This window comes from Gambusia affinis, linkage group LG08, assembly GCF_019740435.1.
Source record: "Gambusia affinis linkage group LG08, SWU_Gaff_1.0, whole genome shotgun sequence".
Classification (NCBI taxonomy): domain Eukaryota; kingdom Metazoa; phylum Chordata; class Actinopteri; order Cyprinodontiformes; family Poeciliidae; genus Gambusia; species Gambusia affinis.
Window position 1 is genome coordinate 27,603,131 of NC_057875.1, and position 21,003 is coordinate 27,624,133.

The window sequence follows — 21,003 nt, forward strand, 5'->3', positions numbered from 1 at the left end:
GCAGGTTTTGTCGAGCACAGCACGTTATACTGATGAAATGTGTCACTAATGCTGGTATTGTAAAATAAAAATGTTGATTTTAGAGTCGTCAGAATTACATGTAGAAGAATTACAGAACACCACAGGATGAGCTGAACAGAGTTTATTTCTGATGACAGCGACTACAGCAGAGGAGAATACAGTTGCTCCATCCAACTCATTTTCTCATTCAGAAAACTACAAAATTGCAGGAAGAACAGAGGCTTTAGGCTATGTTTAGAAACTCTAATCTCTTCAGTAATAAAGTAAATAATAATCAATTTGAACTTGGCAAGAGTCAGAAATAAAAGATGGCTTTTCTTCACACCTCTGTTGGGAAAAATACACAGCAGACCATAATAAATATGACAGATGAATTCAATATCTGAAGTGAAATCTATATGACCTTTGTGTTCATCAAAAATATTGAAGGTTACTGATTTAATGTACAAATAGTTAAACTGAAATGTGTTCATACCCCTGGCAGATTTGGGTCAAGTCATCTTTCAGTTCGGTTTGACCAATATATATTTTTCTCTTGAGTTTATCCAGCAACACCAATGTTTTAAAGTACCGCAGACAGAGACCCGGTAAGTCTGAGAGAATCAGTGGAGGAAGGGGAAGATTAGGGTGTTGGAAAGGAAACCTTCCAACGCCAAAGCTTCAGAGATTTGTGTAAATCATCAACACACCATGGAAAATATTCAAAAAGCTGTGTAGCAATTAGAAGGATTTGACTGCTGTAATATTTTTTCCCCATTAATTATAGAACAGGATGTAAATCATTTCCAATATGCCACATTAGAACGAAATACTTAACTTAAAAAAGGTTCATCCTCCAACATTGTTTATGATCATTTGAGAAATGTCCAAGATCTTGGTTAAATAAAAACAACTTTAAATTTAAAAGGTCCAGGAATATGCAGTGAATTTTGAAATTATTTGCAGTTACAACTCAGGTGAAATTGAAAAATAGAACATATTTTGACCATTTTTTCCCCCCCCAAATTGGAATTATTTCCAGCAGCAAGAGAGAAAAACAGATTGATTCTAAATAAAACTGAGATCTGATTGGTTAGTGATCTTAATCAAAAAGACCTGCTACTGTCTGCTGTTATATTTGCTGAGAGTCACACTCCACATATGCACAAAGGAAATAGAAATGCTGGCCGACAGACAGACAGACAGTCCAGCGCTGCTCCTCAGCTTCCTGTCACAGTACTTCACAACTGCCTTTGGTTTCAGAAAGACACGATGTCACGAGAAAACAATGTTCCAGCATTGTCCTACCATATCTACCACTGCAGCATACACAGCACAAACACAGTGCTGGTTTGACTTTCACACATTGTTTGGTTTTGGGAATGTCTACAAAATCTGTCAATTGAGCCCCACAGCTTTCACAGGCCGTGTATGTAGACCATGTGAGGCACTGCTACAGAATAAACTTAAATAGTCCATTAAGTAATGTTATCTAATCTCTACAGACACTGCAGACACTTTACTCGCCTCTGAATGCTGGATACTTGAAACCAACACAGGCATGACATTTTCTTATTGAAAAAAGACAAACTTAAAGATAATGAATAGTTATCTTTGTGAGGTTTCATGAAGTAACATGACTGATGGGCCCAGCAACAGCAGTGACTACAGATGTGCTAAGCTACAACATGCTTCCAGCTTAATTTATCTCAAAGTAAGGCGGCGTGTCGCGTCATCTGAAAGCTCAGAATATCAAACTCTGGACAGACAGACGAGTCTGTCGCATAAACTCTACTTACAATTCATCTTATTATTCTAATAAAACAAAACAGAACCAAGGAAATCATGCTACAAAGGCTACAAATTAACATTTCATGCAAAACCAATGTTAAAAAGTCTTCATTTAAAAAATTCTTTCTACAATATTTTAGCATCCCAGCATTCAGTCTCAGTCAGTTAGAAATCAAAACCAAATATCTGTTTGTAAAAGGGCTGCTAATGCTAATGGTGGTTGATGAGTTGAGAAAGTCTGCGATGGACTGGCAACCCGTCCAGGGTGTTCCCCACCTCTCGCCCGGTCAACGGGTCAGAGACGGTCACCAGGCCTTCACCTATGACCCCAACAGGGATAAGCGTGTTGGAAAATGGATAGATGCATGGAGTCCAGAAAGTCACATCTTTGCTCCAAATTAAATTCCTTTAGCCAATGTTTACTCTGAACTGTGTGTACACCTGTGGTTTACGACCACAGCAAAAATTAAAGGACTGAAAACAAAAGGATTCCTAACAATTACTGTTATGAACGATTTCAAAGCCACCATTAAGCTTGACACCATTTGGAAAATAAAAATATTTGAAGCAGTGCTACAGAAACAGACCGGAAAACCTGCATTTTGCATATTCGGTTTAGAATATGTTGTCTACTTCTAGTCATGTGACTTAGGAAGAACGACTGGCTGGTGCCTGAGACCCTTCAAACATCTAAAGGGTCATTTTAAATATGTTTAAAGACTTAACAACAAAGTACTATAATGTGCTTCATGATACACTGCTTTAATTAAAATCCTATTTTGCTTTTAAAACGTGGATCGTAAATTGCTGATTATTTTACTGAGATCAGTGTTCTCTGGAATTAGTTGTTTCTTGACTTTTTATCAGAAACTGCAAAATCTGATGTTTATCAAGTAAGCATATGCAGGCTCCACAAGCATTTCCAGGTTGCAACGTCAGTGAGCGATGTAAGAGAGCGTATATAAAACAAAATGGTTTTCTAAGACATGTCTGCTGCTTCTTTAAGCTGCAAGAGAGTGAGAGCAGATAACAGGAAAACTGCACTGGGTAGAGAAAGTTACTCTGTATTATCATTTGGAGGTTGTAAGCTCTGTCTGTACGCAACAGGCTGGATCTGGAAATGCTGGTAGTTTTTTTTTTTTTTTTTCTTTTCAGAATGAGGGTGATTAGAAAGTTTAGAAAATACATTGTTTTAGTAATGCTAGCTATGTTAATGGATAACATATGATATGATTAAAAAAATAAAAACAAGAATAAAACAGCAACAAGCGCACCACAGTAAGACATATTGAGAACTGACTGGATGTAAAAGCACAGGATCCTACAGTGAGAAACAGTGTTCCTTTCTGAATGAGCCTCAAGAAGGAAAAACAAGGAAACAAGTCATCTGGTCAGTTATGACGTCTTCTGAATCCTGTTATTTGTCAAATGGTCAAAAGGTGAAAAGTGTGTATGTAAAAACAAATGTGAGATTCTACAGGGGTTTTCACCAGAGGGCTCTAGGATATTACCAAGAACAGCCCTTTTCTAACTCCACCATAGAGACGTGTGCTTACATAAGGAATGGAATCCCACTCTGACATCAGTATGGACAAGTGATCCGTTAGAGACCACAGGTATACGAACACTACATCAATATTCTGGTGGGAAATCCTTTTATTCTTTCTGTTTTTTTCCTTTCTTTTCTTCCAGGTAGACGACGTATATACCAGCACATCATCGCTCCCTTTCAGGCTCTAGAAAAAAAACCCCTGCATATCCGTGTGCAGAGGGTGACTCTGAGGCTCAGCTAAAATGAGTATGATTGTATGCTTGTCTGTGAGGTCCAGACACAGAGACAGAGAGAGATGTCAGGCTCTTCAGTGCATCGACCGGAAGATCAGCCTGACAGGACGGTTCTCTACTCTCTGCTTTTTACAGCGTTTCCGATGCAGGAACAACTGTTTTCATGACAGCAAATCGCCTGCCAGTTGGTGGAACTACACATGACAAGGCAGGCGAGTTATTTATTGTACAGTACATTCTCCAAGTTGATTGGTGTGTCTTGCCTTGTGCACAAAACAGCACTGGTCTGCAGTTCTGATAAGATGAAGGCAGATGTCGGCCTTTTTGGTGTTGAACTTTAACCTCGTAATTGATTAAACTGACTGTGTCCACCAACATGACACAAATAGTCGATCATAGAGATTATTTTAAAGTTTTCTCTGATGAGAGCTTACTCTGTAACTTGCAGGTGACAACAGAGAACCAACAGAGGAGCTTGCTAGGTGGTTCGTTCATTTTCACAATTCCTTTGGACGTTAGCGCTCAGAGCTTTCGTTTTATGTGCCCCTATGTTCAGACATTGACCCGAGAAAAATTTTTTACATCTGATGTTTTTTTGCATAATGCTTTGTTTGTCCCCCCCAGCCCCCATCTAGCCTATTAAGTTCAGCTAATATCAGTAGAGAAACACTAAAGCCTCTCAGCAGCTGGAAACGGCTCCAGTTTCCGAAGACATCTTGATGGGAATGAGAAAGGTTTATATTACACAGGGGTTGCTGAGGTCCGCAAACACTTGAGGCTCTTCAATCCCTCGTGCAAACAACTTGATTAACCGGCAGTGCACTCTGACGAAACAAGAAAAAGAAAGCAAACACAGAAGGGAGCTTTAATATTTACGTATGCAGAGTTTTAAGACGTTCGGTTGGGAGAGCAGCTGTACCTGACGTCGATGGCCGTGTGGGTCAGGATCTCACCGTCGCAGTTCCAGCTGCTGTTAGTGCGTGTGCATCCACAAGCCGGGTGGTCTCTGCAAATGTGGCTGAAAATCTGCCTCTTGCCATTCTCAAGCAGGTCCAGTTCCAGGTCTGAGTCGCTCTGGCAGTAGCGCGGGGTGAAGCGGAAACGCACCACCCGGTGGACCTCCACAAAGGCCAGGTCGAACTGAAAGAGGACGAGAGGAGACGGACAGCTCGGTGTAGGTAATTCAGAAAGAAAGAGTGTGGGGGGGTGGAGGGGGAATACTGTATTCATTGTTGACATGCACCTGGTCATTTTTGTTGATGTGTCGCAGGAGGTGTCTGAGGAAATTGAAGCGCGAACATTTTCTGACAAGGATGAGGTCAGTGGTACCGTCGGCCAAGTGAGCAGCAGGGGAGAGTCCTTTGGGGCTGCGAGGACAAGCACAGCTCATACTGGCAGCGTTTATAGCTAAGAACTTTCCTCGGATCGTCCTCCACTCTCCGTCATCCGCTGAAACACAAACCCCCACAGAGACATGAGACCTAATGTCCACTGGAACAACGCTCCCAGTGTTCATGGGATATTCTGTATGTTTGACGAAAATGAATCCAGTTAATGCAACTAGGTAAGGTAAGATAAGGTAATTTTATTTATATGGAACATTTTCAGCAACAAGACAATTCAAAGTGCTTTACATGAATTACAAAGGAAATACAAACAAAATAACAAATCAAAGGAAAGAGCAAAAGAAGATAAACCAGATACTTCTATTCAGGATGGGTAGATAAGTATAAGTAAGTATTCTCTGGTCTAATTCCTTTTCAAGGTTGGAAGAAAAAAAGTCCAAAAAATAGTTGCTAAGGTAGTTTTTCTGGATTCTAAGTTTGTTCTAATCCCTGTGCTGGGTAGCTAAATAAGTGTAAGTAAGTAAGTAAGTAAGTAAGTAAGTAAGTAAGTAAGTATCCTCTGGGTTGCTAGATATGTTTAAGTTAGTATTCACTGGAGTTTCTAAGTATACTCTAAATTTGTAAAAGTAATGAGTACTCCACAGTTTCTCAGTAATAATAAACACTAAGTGTTCTAGTTCTGGAAGAATTTCTTTTGGATTCTAAGTTCATTCTAATTCCTTTTCTGGGTTGTAATAATGAACTACAAAATTATAATAAAGCAATCAGAAAAATGTAATTGTTGCACACTCATGGTTTTATATTGGAGTTGGTAAGTAGATGATGACACTCAAAATGTGAGTTATCCTTTCAAACCTGACTGGACTGATTCAGGGTTGATTGTTGACTCCTAGTGGCCGTCTGCAGGACTTACCACATTCGGAGTCTTGATTCGTCTTATACTTCTCAGCTCTCTCTGACTGTATCTGTCCATTGTGCTGACAAACTGTACAACTGGAGAGTTAAAGACACAAAAACTGGATTAATTCACTGCATTACACATTCAAATCCCCGGAGATTATGGAATGCAACCTCTTCACTGTCGATGCAGATCAGTTTCACTGCTGCTTGGTAATCATGTTTTAGCTTCAACCCAACAGTCAGAAATCTACAAGGTCCAACAGGCCACAGAAACTTTTCAAGCTTAAAGATGTTCTTATTCTTATTCAAACTGAACCTCCAGAACCATGACCTGATCAGGCAAACCTGTTAAGTCTAATCTGAATTAAAGGTTGTGTACAGTTCACCTCTGACAGGAACTAGTTTACGTATGTGGCCCAAAGTAAGATGCTATTTTTTTCCAAGTTAATTATTTCAAATTCAATTGTCTTTTTTAAACACAATATGTCCACATCTGCTAAAAAAACCAAAGGTTTTGTTAATGGTCGTTCTTAATGATAAAACTATCTATGAGTTCAAGTGGCTTATTCGGGTACTTATTTATTAATTAGAAAGTGACAAGTATATATATTTACAGTGCTCATAAAAATGTTTGCGCTTTAGTTACTGAACTGGAAAAAGTGGGAGTGTCTCAGTCTGGACATTTCTGAAACACAAAGTACAATGTACTCGCACGCTTTAGATTGGTTTCTATTTCACAGTGGGTATTGTAGTGACCTCTGACATTTGCAAAGGTCACACCGTCTTTAAACATGGCGGATAAGAATTGTATTCATACAACAAATTCCAGCTGCTGCTTTTATGCCAGCAGCTTCCGAAGAGGACAGTGAAACACCAGACAGTAATGATTCTGATGGTGATGGTTGTGATTGCTTTGATGAACTGGACTTTGAGACCCAAGAGTAGAAACTTTGAGTTCTGCTGTACTTCTGATTTCAGTGTCTTTTATAGTAGCTTCCTACAGAGTGAACTGTAATCGAGTATAGGTATTTATTGTCGAGAAAAATTGATTGCCGTCACACTCGTATCTTTGTTGTAGGTATTGCAACAGTGATCTGTTTAACAATTTGGGGGGGGGAAAAAAAACATTGATGTGATTTTTTTTTTTTTTGCAAAATGTTTTCTACCATGTGGTTATGGACAGTTAGTCTGCTCAGAAAAATACAGACCAAATAGAAACAGATTTAAATCCAAAATAATCAAGCTTCCATCTGTCACCCAATGTTTCTGCTCCAAGATCGACACAAGCGCTGGATACGATGGTCACAACCTTGTCAGACATGGGCAACAACAGCACAATCATTTTTTCAAGTTTTTCTCCGTGTAATTCTTGCATGGTACAGCCCTGTGGTTAGCTTCCCGGCTCTGATGTGGTTACCCCAAGAGATGACAGCAGAAGAGATCATGCTCTCAACAACAGACTTAAAGAATATTCTGTATCACCTTGATGCAATCCTCGAAGAATCTATGCTTCCTCAAGTCGTAAAATCTACTCTGTCCTGTCTTTTCATATAGACGCTTCACTGTTGAATCTTCAGTACGGTCTGTTGTCCAGGTGAACACCGAGGTATTTTTATTCTTTCACCACCTCCACTTCTTCTCCCATGATGGATAAAGGGTTTAATCTAATCCTGTTTCTTCTGAAATCTACAATCATCTCCTCCCTTTTGTTCACGTTTAAGATGAGATGATTGTTCCCACAGCATGACACAAAGCCAGCAGCTCTCTGTCCTCAGCCTCTTGTCCATCTCTGATACACCCGATAACTGCAGAGTCATCCGAGTATTTCTGTAGATGGCAGGAGTTTGAGTTGTGCTGGAAGTCTGAAGTGAACATTGTGAAAAAGAATGGTGAGAGTACAGTTCCCTGTGGTGCTCCTGTACTGCTAACCACCACACACACACACAGTCCTTCATTCTCACAAACTGCAGTCTGTTTGGTCAGGTCGTCGTTGATCCGGGCTCAAGCAACATCACCCAAAATGTGTTTTTATTCAAATAAACACACCAACCTGTGAGGGAAATTGCTCAGCTAAGAAAAAGGAAAATACTTATTCACAAATCCTTACTTGTGTGTATAAAAAAATCTTTCAGATTAATCATCATCAAAAGCTTACTAAAAACCACTTAATTTTAATTAGCTTGTCAACAATCCAAATTTTTACCACTGTTTGTTTCTCTCCATTGTGGCCCTCTGTGGTGATTTTAACTGTATCCTAGATTCTTACCACGACAGAGCAGCAGGTTGTGACTCTTCTTGTCTCAAAAGCAGACGCTTACATAACAATTCATGTCTGAACACAGATGCCCAACAATGAGTAATGTCATTCCAGTAGTCATTATAGTCACCATGGTGGGTTCTAGAGGTTACATCCTTATTTCAAACTCACTTGTCCACAGAATTAACAGTTGTACACACAAAAGTATTTTCCATTCATACCGTAAACACAATCATAAGTATTTCTGTTTTATAATTCTCTCACCCATATCGACATCTGCCTGCATCTCGTGGAGTTCCAATGATGTCTCTGGCAGGCAGGTAGGACACCGTTCCCTCATAGCAATGGTGAGTCAGGAACATTTTCAAACCTGCACCATCCAGAGGTGCAAGTCAAAACGAGAGAAAGAACAAACACAGAACACCGTTTTGTGTTCAAACACGCTCCTACCTGATATGTCGTATCTGGCCGGGCCCATCCATCTTTTCCTTTCACTGTCAGTTAGCATGTCGCCATAGAAACCATATCCCAGCAGAGAGACGGAGTATCGCAGGAACATGTTGTGGTGGTGAACTGAACACACATCCATTGGCTGAGAGTCTCCTGAACACACACATCAAGATTCAATTCAATTAAAGCTGTGATACTACATACATATAGACTACACAAACATACAGTGCCTCACATGAGACTCACCCACAATGATGTGCAGTGCAGAGGTGACTGGGTCATTGGTTCCAACTGTGGCAAAGCAGATACAGTCTGTTGAACCTGAAACAGACAAAACAGTGATGAGACAGCAGCTACAAAACAACAGAGTCACGTGCACTGTTCAGACAGTTAGTTATCTCCCTAATGACTGAGTATAAATGGCACAAAAGCTGAAGATTTGAAAGTGAGAGTAGAGCATGTGAACTAACTGATGGGCTCTACACATTAGGACAAAAGAATGAACCCTATGCAAGAAGAGTGACTACACCTGTTGTATGTCCATTATTGAGCAAGAGTTCCCATGTACCAATAGCAGGTGAATGAAGTACACATATTTCTACTTTAAAGGAAGTGCTGCAATTTAGATTGATCTGTAAAGACATTTGTTAGGAGAAAGAGCACGTTAATCCCATAAGTTTGAGAACATTGTCTTGTCCTGCAAGGAGTGAATGGAAGTTGAATGTGAAGTCAAATTGTCTCTAATGGTGCGTTCACACCAAACACGTTTTGAGCATTGGGCGCACCTGGTTTATATTTAAAGTCTATGTGGAGGCGTGTCGCGGGCCCATTGCGCTGCGTTTCGAGTGCCTACCGCGGCGTGATTTGAACTGTTTGGTGCGTTTCGAGCGTTTGACGCATCAAGCGCATCCAACGCTCCACATAGACTGACCAAACTCCTGTTCAAAAAGTGGTGTGAACGCGCCAAAAGTGCACACGCGTCGAACTTGAAGCGTCGGATTTGCGTAACGCGTTTGGTGTGAACGCACCATAAAAGAAGCCCATCAGGCCAGTTCTACAGTCCATCCACTGGCTCCCTGTAGCTCATAGAATAGACTTTTAAATACTTCTGTTAGTTTATAAATCACTGAACGGCTTAGCACCACAATACATTAAAGATCTGCTGTTATAGCAACCTTCCAGACCTCTCAGATCTTCTGGTTCTGGCTCTTCTCTGCATCCCCAGAACCAGAACCAAACATGGAGAAGCAGCATTCAGCTTCTATGCACCACAAATCTGGAACAAACTTCCTGAAAACGGCAAAAGAGCCGAAACACTGAGTTCCTTTAAATCTAGACCAAAACCCCCTCTGCTTAGAGTTACTTTTGTACCATAACACATGAAACACTAACCAACGTTTTGATGTTTAATGACGGCAATTGGAAAAATGTAATGTTGCAATTGTTGATTTTTTATCTTTTTATGATGTAAAGCACTTTTGACTGCTTTGTTGCTGAAACAAACTTATAACTATCAATCAAACAAACTTGACTGATAGTTATAAGGAGAAATCAGTCGATCACCAAGACGTCTCACTAAATGTGTGTTTCTCATCCCAGTTGTATCAGACGTTATAGATATTTCCCATGAAGCTCAGTTACAGAGTAAAGGAGAACTTTACCTGCAGGGATGATTCCAATGCGAAGTGAGCAGGGAGAGAGGTCTTCATCAGGACAGTTTAGATCTACACCATTATCGATTTGTGTCCTCCACACCAGACCATGGATGATCTCACTGAACATGCCATCTCCTCCCACAGACACCACACTGAGATTTGGAAAAGGGGGATAGTGGCAAGTGGAAAAAATTGAAACTGTTGTGTAAGGCTTGTTTGACTATTAATAACTATAAATGACAGCTAAGGGCAATTAATGCTTAAACTAGAAATTTAGATCAATATGACCAAGTCTGGGGACTGCCTGATCTTGAGGAAAATAACAGCCAAACAGTTGAGTTGCAGATACTGACTATAAATACTTGCCTGATAAGACTTAGGTTTTAAAATGCCAGATAAAGGCATAAGTCCAGAACTGGTGGTCTTTAAACAGCAAGAAACCACACATGTATGAAATAAATACAAAGAACTTCTCTCTTATAATCAAGAGTTTAATAACAAAAATAATTCAACCTTACAGTTAAGTACTTTAATCAACAAACTCACCAAGTTTGCAATACTCGACTAAACTGCTGATAAAATAAAAAGTACTAAAAGTAAAAATTTGATGATCGAAATAAATTGATGCACTGATTTCACGGTTTGGTGCATGACCCAACCTTGAATGTAGAGGAGTTTCATTTTTATCCTTACGTTAAAAGCAGGGTTGAAACACAATGAGGCTCATTTGACTCTGGCTGCAGCTGGAAGAGTGTTGTGAGTTATATCACTCTCACATAGGGACGATGTAAGGAGTCTTTAGCAATGCCCCTCACTGAATATCAAAATATGTGTTTTAAGTGTATTATTTCTATACATGTGTAGAACAGGCTGTTCATATCAACTTCTCCCACAAGCCACCATAAATATGTTGTGTAATAATAAGTCTGATTTGGCTATTGATAACTATAAATAATAAGAAAGGGTAACTATTAATTAGTCTAGCAATTTAGATCAAGTTGAGGTACACCTGATCAACAGACAAATAATAATGGTGCCTTGTTGAATCAATAGCAGCCCCCTGCAGTTTCAGAACTGCCAACTCACCCGTCAACCTTGCTGAGCTCCGCCTCCGTCTTCAGATGATCCCTTGCATGATTGGCATAGTCAGTGACTATAGCAACATACAGAGAAACATACTCAAACAGACGTTCATCATGAACTGATGTCAGTCTTAGCTACAGGGTGCAGGACCTACCAATGACATGTGTAGAGATCCCAGCTTGAGCAAACAGTGGCGCCACCTTCTGCTCATAGATGCGTTTGCCCTGACGCTTCCCACCATATGGGTTGATGTAGACCAGCAAATTTCTGGGTCTGGTGGCTGTAACAACCAACAATTCTCCGTCACAACTGTTTTCCAGTCTCTGTGTGTGTGTGTGTGTGTGTGTGTGTGTAGGTGCCGAGTCGTACAGATGCTGGCTAGCTGCTCTCTGATCCTCCTGACCCAGGTCTGGCAGAGTACCCCATCTGGACACGTGAAGGTAACTTCAGCACAGCGCCAGTGGTGCTGACGACATCTCTCCACGTACAACACTGAAATAGAGCAGAAGTCCCAAGTCAATTTTAGTTGTTGATTTTTGCTGTCCACTGGCATTTTTTTGTTTTTGTTTGTTTGTTTACAATGTTTATTATATAATAATTATATAACACCATAGAATTATCTTCTAGATACAGACATGTGGGAGAGGGAGGCAAAGGAAGCAGCAGCATCTCCCGTTCTTGTTTAGGACAAGCTTGTGGAAGCAGAAAAGTCCACAACTGAGGTAGGAGATAAAACAGCCGAGGTCTGATGAGGTTTGACAAGACAGGTGTGAGTCAAAGGAGCTGTCTGTTTGGCTGGGTTCAGGTGAGGAGGATGATGTGATGATGATAAATCTAATGTGTCCAGCTCATTTGCTCTGTCCAGACTTTCATCTTTCTATATGCCAAGCGGTGGTAAAAACGTCAAAACCACAAGCCTCATAAAAAAATGTATTCAAGTCGTGTCTCAAAACAAAATACATCGGCTGTTGTACTTCTGGGGGCTCACAGAAAAAAATAACAAAATAACAGATGATCCCTCCATTTAAAGGGGAGGAGGTGCTACAACACCGTAAAATAAAACAGAAGGGACAAAAAAAAAAAAAAAAAAAAAAAAGTTTTCTGAACTCCAAACTAGTTGCTTTACTGTAATGCTGGCTCACACAATGACTTACCCTCAATAACTTTCCTGCAAAGATCTGCCTCATGATGGGCCAGTTTACCAGTGAAGGTCAGATTACCTGTGAAGGCCTGCCTGCAATCCGATCCATCTCCACCTTTGATCTTCTTCCAGCTGCAGTCATCTTTTCGACCGCTGCTGTTCATCCGTTGTTCCTCTCTGACTGAGATGATCTCCGACACCGGCACAACGCGATTCACGCCTGCAACAACACACAAACGTACGAGGTTTCAAAATCAATAAACGATAAAGGGAAGTTGAGCTAAATATCTTCATCCAGTAAAAAAATCTGTTACATCTTGTTACATGTGCTGTTAAATGTGAGGATGTTTAAAGGAGGCAAAGACACCTTTACAATTAGCTGCTGTCCATACTGAGCAGGAGTTGTAAAATAATGGCCCAGAACCTTGTAAGCTGCAAACTAGGAAGTCACATCCACAAACTGTCGCTAGGCAACCCCGCCATTACGTCTGTGTTTACATCTACCAATCAAAAGAGGTCTTCCTATGAAGATCCAGCCATTTGGGTATGAAATTCTCTCTCTTGCTCCATTGGCCAAAAGTAAATAACAGCCTCATGTAATTAGAGGGATTATTTGTTTGTAAAAGCAGCAGATGCGCGTGCAACTTGACTGGAGAAGGAGCCGGGCTGGCCTTTAAACTTTCACTGGTTGCCATGGTTACCTTCATTTATCTTACTGTTTTAACATTAGCTAGCATGTTGTCAGCATACTGCAATGTATAACAACGTGACAAAATGATTTATGCTACCAAACTGACATAAGATGCGTAATAATGACCCATAAGCATTAACTGCAGGTGAGTCGATAAATGACGGGAGGGAATTTCCCAAAAAATAAAAAACAAGCAATGGGGTTAGCAAGTTTTCTGGGAAAAATTCCTGCCTGGGTTTGACGTTTGATGAACGTTGTGTGCAAACGTTTAGTGATAGTTGGCTGGACGTTTACTACACTTCGGACGTTTAATCAAAGTTCATGACAACGTTCAGGGGACGTTGCTTGGACGTTTCCAAATCTATTATATTTGGGGGCAAAACAGCAGCAGCAAACATATTCACAACACTTGGAAACGCAGGAGGTTTCGTATATGCTGGTGTTGGTGTGTATCATTCCAGTTGGCTGCCTCTGAGTCCATCAGCACTTTGTGACAGACTGGATAACAGACTGCTGTGTTATGCAAGCGGATATGCGGTGTGTGTCTATCTATAGTTCCAAATAACTATATGTGCGTCCCAACATATCCCCTCTGTTTTACAAGCAGAGCTACAGAGATTAGCATAAAGACAAGAAAACATGCTACAAGGTCTTACTGGGTCTGAATGGGCGGTACACCGGACTGGAGGCCTGTCTTTTCCATGTCAGCAGTGACCGGCTCAGGCTTACGTCGAACGCCACGCTCCTGACGCAGAGTTCGGAGAGCAGAAGCAGCCTGCCAGGCCTCTCCATGGGAGTCTAGCTCGTTCCTTCAGCCGGCTGAAGAAGCAGCAGCAGTTCCTTCCCGATCACGTTCTTCCGATCATTTTGTCTCTTTCGTCTTTTAGACACGGTTGAAATCTCGAAAATATGCTGCTTTTTCAGGAGCAGCTACCTGGTTCCGAGAGACGCATTCCTGCTTGAGATGTTGTTCTTTTTCTTTTCTTTTCTTTTTTTCTACTGATAGATAGCGGTTTTCCACCGGATGTGGGAGGAGCTTGAGGTTGCGTTCAAGTGCTCCAAAGATTGTAACCCATAAGACTGTTGTTCGCTACTCTAAAAACGTAAAAATTATAAGAGGCTAGCTGAAATATTTCCTTGGGTCCTGGACAATGGATATTAGATGGTCCACCAATACAACGGTTGTGGTCGGACTAGTAGGGAATTCCTTAATATTTATCATTTAAAGACTGATATTGGTGCCATATCAATGAGTGGAAGTAAACAGGTTTTATCTTTTAAAGTGACCTTTTTCAGAAATGAAGCTACATCTTTTTGCCTATTTAGCTTTTTTTTATATACACTTGTTTTGCACTTTATAAAATCAGATCAATATAAAAATGCATTCTAAGCATCCTGACGTGTTCAGACATCTCAGGATGTTAATGCCTGGCTAAATCTGTAGTACTTTCATGTCCAAAGTTAGACCACTGATTCCATATCAGAAAGTATTTAGTCAGCTGTCTAAATTGGCATTGATCAATAAAGGAACTTATAGTAAATTGCCTACTTCTTCAGCAAGCGGTCCCAAAAGCACTTTACACTACATTCAGTCATTCACCTCATCACCAAACATTCACCATCAGTAGGGTGAGTGAAGTGTCTTGCCAGAGAACTCAACAACTGTGACAGTCAGAGGAGTTCAAATCAGAAACCCACCGGCTATGAACTCCTAACATCGTTGTCCAAACTCTTTTGGAAAATAATGTAATTTGTGTAAGTATCTGGGGCTGTGAGTTTGGTTTTGGTTTTTGTAATCTTTTGCTAACCTTAGTTTTTTTCTTTGTTCTGTCTTGTTTCCATTTTCACTTCAGTTCTTTATTAATGATTGTAATTTATTTCTTGTTTCTAGTTATTCTTTGTTATTTTATGTTTCTTTAGTCTAGTTATTATTTTTAAAGGTTTTGTTGGCTCTAGTTGTCTTTATTTGAAAGTAGTTCCAATTATTATTATTATTATTTTATAGCTCACCTTTTGCTTTGAAACTATTGTGATTCTATGCAACTGTCAAAACTAAACCAGGGACATGTACAATTTCAGGATTTTATTCTGACAAAAACAAATCAGAGTTCATCTTTAATTGTTTGAGACTCGAACACTTCAGAAACTTATACTCTATAGTGCATTGAGTTATATCCAGACATTAGAATTATTAGAATATGGTTAATGTTGATGGACCAGCTTGCCCCCAAGGGAATGACGGCATACTCAGATGTAGTCTCTAGAAAACTAAATCTAAATTCTACATCTAACTAAAACTAAATTCTCCTCTCACAAGACTTTAAACGTTTGTTTCTGCTTAAAGTTTAAATTTTATTTAAAGCACTTATGTTGAATAAAGCATAAATTTTATTAATATCAATTTAGTACATTTAAATGGCAATTTACACTTGCTAAAAAAAAATCCTGAACAAGAAAGGATTTTCTAGTTTATTCTGTTTGAATTTATCAAAAGAGATACAATAACTTATCTACTACAGAACAGTAAATTAGAGGAATGATGGATGGAAATCAGACGGATGGAGGGTCAGATGGAAGTATGTCAGGAAGCATGTTCTCTTGTCTACTGCTCACGCAGCTTTTTTGTGTCTCTTAGCAGTATGAATAGGGAAATAACTGCTGCAATATTACCACAAAGCTGTCCACATGATAAAGTCAGCAATCAGCACTCATTTTACACCAACTTCCTATCTTGCCGTATTGTCATCACAGTTCAATCTAAACTTGTGAGACGAGTCCCTCCTCCCGAAACATAATAGAACAATCTGCCAAATCCTCACAGTTATTCTCCAGCTGATTTCAAACAGACACAATGGAATCATGTAAATAACCTTCTCAGGCTTTGGGACATTGGAAACACAAAGACAGCAGATTAAAAACAATTGCATTAAGCAGGTGGGGTGGTGTCCTCCGTCAATCATCTGGTTCAGCTACACACTGCTCCACAATTTCTCTGAGGTTGGGGTTTTCCATGGCAGCTGCTATCCGCTCCTTATCATTGATCTGTTTGTTAACTGCAGACATGAACAGAAGGTTCTCACTCAGTTAATGAGCAACAGCAAGATTAAAAGAGAAGCACCCATCAATTTATCAAAAAAAGATACGAAGGTCAAAGGTTACTACTGTTTTTGCTTTTTAATTCTTACTAAAATGCTGGAGATTATCTTAATACCAGAAAAAGATAAGAATAAACACAAAGAGCAGTTTTTGATTTCATGATTTGATTTCCGCATGGAGTTGAATGTTTTCCCTGTAAATATGTGGGTTCACTCAGAGTAGTTGGTCTCCCTCCCACAGTCCACATACTTAACTGTTAGTCATTTTTGACAGGACTGTGCATAAAAAATAATGTCCAATTATATTTTGACTTACAGCAACATTGTTGTGATGAATGTTGAATATTTTTTCAGATCAAGGAATGTGTAAAACAATAAAATAAAATAAAAATAGGACCGCTCAATGTTGAGGGATCAAATAAATGAATGAATCAATCAGATTATTCAAGAATTATTATCGTTAATTATTACTACTAAAAAATTATTCTGGAATCAGCTAAGATAAGGTACTTCCTGTTGCAAGGAACAGACTGGCAGGAAACATGACCCAACTAATGCTCCTGTTAACAGGTAAATGGAAGAGAAGATTCCTGTGGAAGACTCTCTGAAAGTGGAATTCATTAATGAATACTGAATCTGCATTTCCCAAGAAAATAAGGCTTTAACATTTATTTGATGCCATTCACTTGAACTAAAGATGGCCACCAAATTTAGAGTAGCGTCACTTGAGTGACAATATCGGGCTTATTTAATTCAGTTGCGCAAATACGCAACACGTCCTCTCAAGGCACTTTACAAATAATCTATTTCAATACAGTTATATACAAAACATTACGATCAAACCTATTTATCAAAACGTGCAGTCAAGTTCAGTTTATTATTCATATGGGTGTAAAAGGCTTTTCTATCAAATGAAACCCATTAGACCGACTTGCAGTCAATCGCTTGCAGTGATGCATCAGACAGAGCATGCATGTAGCACAAGCAAAGAGGAAACTCCCCTTTAACAGGATAAACCTCTGGCAGAATATGACTCAGCGGCCATTTGCCATGACCAACTGGGGGTTTTAGTACACGCACACACACACACAAAATAAAGAAACAGAAGAATTGATCTAGAAGTACTTTCTATATTAAAGAAAAGTAAAAGGTTAGCAGTAAAAGAATGTTCAGTTGTTGGTAGTGGTGTCTCAGCCGATGGTCCCCTCAGACAACAGAATGCCAGCCCAGTTAGAGCTTCTATGGAAAGAATGAACGACTGAGAGAAAGTTTGAAATAAGAGCAAATCACACAAATTGGAGAGAAAGAGAGAATGTGGCTAACTGGTCAGAGAAGTGGTCAATTTGTCCAAGCATTTTAATCCAAGTGAAAACCTAAGATGGAAGTTAAAAATAAAAATGGAATTAAATCAAATGACAAGTAAGTCTAAATATCAGCTGCTGTACAAGAATGATGTGATGTGAATGTTTAAGAATATTGTGTTTTGCATTGAGTACAAAAAGAAAAAAACATATTATTTATAGTGTATGACCTATAAATAATAGAATAATAGTATAATGTAAATCACATATAAATATTTAAAACCTCAAATATTTATATGTGAGAAAATATAGTGTTGTGCAAGTTCATTAAATAAAAACTTACTGTCTTCTTCAGTAGAATGGGTTCCTTCTGAAATGTAAATTTCCAACTACAGAGAAAAAGAAGAAAAAAACAAACAAACAACGATTGATCAAATAACTTACGTTCGTTACCATCAAGACCAAAGATGACCAATACTAGTTTGGAGTTAAGGTGGTTAAGGATTGCAAATAACATAAGAAAATATTTTAGAGACATAAAAAAAAAAATCACAAACAACAAAGAGTTTTAATAAATTTAAAGCATACTAGTATAACTAATAGAAGACAAGAGAAACATGAAACCTGCCCATTGGGTCAGGGCTGTTCAGACTCACCTTATGTTTAAATGGCAGACACCGCTGCAACTTCACTTGTATGCACAGGCCTGCAGACAACACATCTTTATCAGACACAGATACTAACAGATCTACTGCTACTAAACAGGAAACAACAATATGCTACAGACCAGTGTTCTGAAACGTTTCCATCTGAGGACCAATTAGCCCATTTAAAGTGGATATACATTGCTTTTAAATCTTTCCTTGCATGCAAATCCTTCATTATGGCCAATATAAAGTGGAACTGCAATCCTTTGGTCTGAATTCCAGTGACGAGGAATTCAGACCAATAACAAGTAATAATTACAATAAAAGTAATAATTACACATATTTGGTACTTAGTATATTAATACTTCTCAACTTACTGACCGAGTCTTTCCAAACCCAAAATATGATCAGTTCTCCAGCCACCATTGTGTTCAGGTGGGTTTAGAGGAGACTTTTGTCATCAGCAGACTTCCTCACCAATCAGAGTAGCCAGGGAGCAGTGAGGAACGGTTGGGGAGAATTTGATTATGATGAGGAACTCGTCCTCGCTGAGCTCCTGAATCTCCACACATTTCTCTGTCACCACCTCCAGCTCCTCCAGGGTGTTCGGCTTCTCGGGGTCCCGGATGGATCGAATCACATCTGCGGGAGGGAAGGAGATGCTTGAAATCTCTTAACGTCTACAATGACTGAACGATGAAATACAATCCTGTGGAAATGATTTATACTTTGCAAATTTCTGTTGTTTCGTATGCTTTTTTCCCCAGCCATTTTGTCACAGTTGATCCTCTGGGTACCTTGATTATCCAAAACGGGACATCCTGCTTTTTTTTATTTGTTTTATTAGTTTTTGAGTATCTCAGTCATCTTAAGGGTTGATTCTATGAAACTTGGCCAAAACTCTTTTTAATTTTCTTTGTTCCTTTGATTGTAAGTTATGTAGCGCAAAATGTATGCACTTTGTGTGCACTTAACATTCTGGTTCAATTGACTCCCATGATAACCACATATTTTTAATGGACAGTTAACCTGGAATTTTAAAATAACTTTCTTATGAAGATCAAACTTATCTAAGCGTCTGCCTTCAAAATACAAGAAAAACTGGTACCAAGTACCATTTGTTTCTGTTTTCTTTATTATGGGAGATTTTGATGTGTGGCATAGCAGGTTTATGCGGGTTAATTTGTCTGGTCTTCCACACATGAAGAGGTTCCTGCCATACTTTTCTAGAAAGTGACGAGGAATATCAGAAAATGTTAGGAGAGTACAGCAATTTCTCTTGAAGTGTAGTGAGTAATAGTAAAAAGTTGTCAGAAAGATAAATACTCGGGTACCTAAAAAATCTACTTAAGTAGAGCAAACGAAGCTGAAGTTGGTTTCCAATTCCAGCTTCCAATTAGGGGAAATGGCTAAAGGGCGATTCCACCTAATTTTTCACTACCTTCCGCATCTTTAATCTACTGTAGTTAAAAAACTACAACACCTAGACTCTTCAAACCTGGACTAGATTATTCTGCTCTAATAGCAGAATATTTAGAACCATGTTTGGGATATTTGAACCCTTTTTCTGATTTGTGAAACTTCAATAAAGGTTGATTTCGCCACTTTTTCGCATGTAGCTGACACTAGAACTGCTACAGTTCCTAAATTACAACTCCTAGACACTTCAAACTTGGACAAGATTATTCTCAACTAATAGCAGAATATCTAAAACCATGTTTGGGGTTTGTGAAACATTTATGTGATTTGATTTCAGATTTCAATTCACACTCGTTCCATGAAGTTATTTTCAAATTCAATTCTAATTTAAAATCACTTTATTAATCCCAAAGGGAAACTAAATGCTGGTGTAACTCATTAATTCTTCAAAGAGGTATTGTAGATTGTAATGGCTGTTGGAAGGAAAGGCATTCTGTAGCGATCTGTGTTGCACTAAGTCTGAAGAAGCCTCTGACTGAAAGCACTCTGGGGGTCTTGATATTTTCTTGTCTGCTTACTCAGGTGGGGGCCAACAGGACTCTCTCCAAGACCTTCATGTTGTGAAATGTCAGGGCTACAGTTTCCCAAATCAGATAAAAGTTTCACAAATCCGAAACATAGGTCTAAATATTCTGCTGTTAGAGCAGAATAATCCAGTCCAAGTTTGAAGTGCCAAGGTGTTATAGTTTAGGAGCTGGAGCGGTTCTAATGTGGCACAGATCAATAAAAATGACGAAATAGCCATTAAGGAAGCTTCACAATTCAAATAAGAGGTTTCACATATCACAAAGTTGGTCTTATTCTGATTTACTGTAGAATAATCTAGTCCAGGTTTGAAGAGTCCATGTGTTGTATTTTTTAAAAGGTTAAATAGGCTCAAAGTACCAAAAAAAATTAGGTGGAATTGCATTTTAGTCATAAATTTCACAATCGGAAGCCAATTTCAGCTTCGTAGTCGCAAAGGAGCAGGAAATAAATTGAAGAGCTTTTTCCATGTATCATCTTTCCAGCTCAACTAGCACTCAGTCTGACGTTAGAACCGCCAAATAAACCTCTAACTTACCGTACACGTCCAAAGCTTTTTCCTCCATCGGCTTGGTGTTCATGCCATTTCTGTTGAGTCCGGACCGTTGGAAAATCTTTTCGATTGCTGATGATAGAAGGCTGGACACTATTTCCATTCTTTGACATGCGCCATAATAAACGATAACATCTCAAGAGAGAGACTAACTTCTTCTTCTTCTTTTGTCCAATGGCTGTAGGCAAACAACGTAATGGAGCATTACTGCCACCAACTGGAAGCTGGAAACAGCGGGAAACACATCTATCTGTCTATCTATCTATCTATCTATCTATCTATCTTTCTATCTATCTATCTATCT

The 21,003-nt window shown here is 39.2% G+C and overlaps 2 protein-coding genes across 2 annotated transcripts; both read right to left on the reverse strand.

Annotated features, from left to right (window-relative positions):
* Positions 1-2,652: 2,652 nt before the first annotated feature.
* On the reverse strand, positions 2,653-14,154 carry LOC122835192 (ceramide kinase-like). Its single transcript, XM_044124030.1, has 13 exons — positions 13,756-14,154; positions 12,488-12,628; positions 11,637-11,759; positions 11,422-11,547; positions 11,271-11,337; positions 10,191-10,336; positions 8,776-8,850; positions 8,530-8,682; positions 8,344-8,449; positions 5,836-5,915; positions 4,820-5,025; positions 4,496-4,716; positions 2,653-4,400 (listed from the first exon to the last, which is right to left on the reverse strand). Exons 1-13 carry the CDS (start codon positions 13,889-13,891, stop codon positions 4,313-4,315), a joined length of 1,668 nt encoding a protein of 555 aa, XP_043979965.1. The 5' UTR covers positions 13,892-14,154; the 3' UTR covers positions 2,653-4,312.
* Positions 14,155-15,554: 1,400 nt separating this feature from the next.
* ciao2a (cytosolic iron-sulfur assembly component 2A) lies at positions 15,555-20,866 on the reverse strand. The gene is made up of 5 exons (XM_044124031.1): positions 20,685-20,866; positions 18,620-18,784; positions 18,152-18,201; positions 17,839-17,884; positions 15,555-16,152 (listed from the first exon to the last, which is right to left on the reverse strand). Exons 1-5 carry the CDS (start codon positions 20,800-20,802, stop codon positions 16,052-16,054), a joined length of 480 nt encoding a protein of 159 aa, XP_043979966.1. The 5' UTR covers positions 20,803-20,866; the 3' UTR covers positions 15,555-16,051.
* Positions 20,867-21,003: the final 137 nt, after the last annotated feature.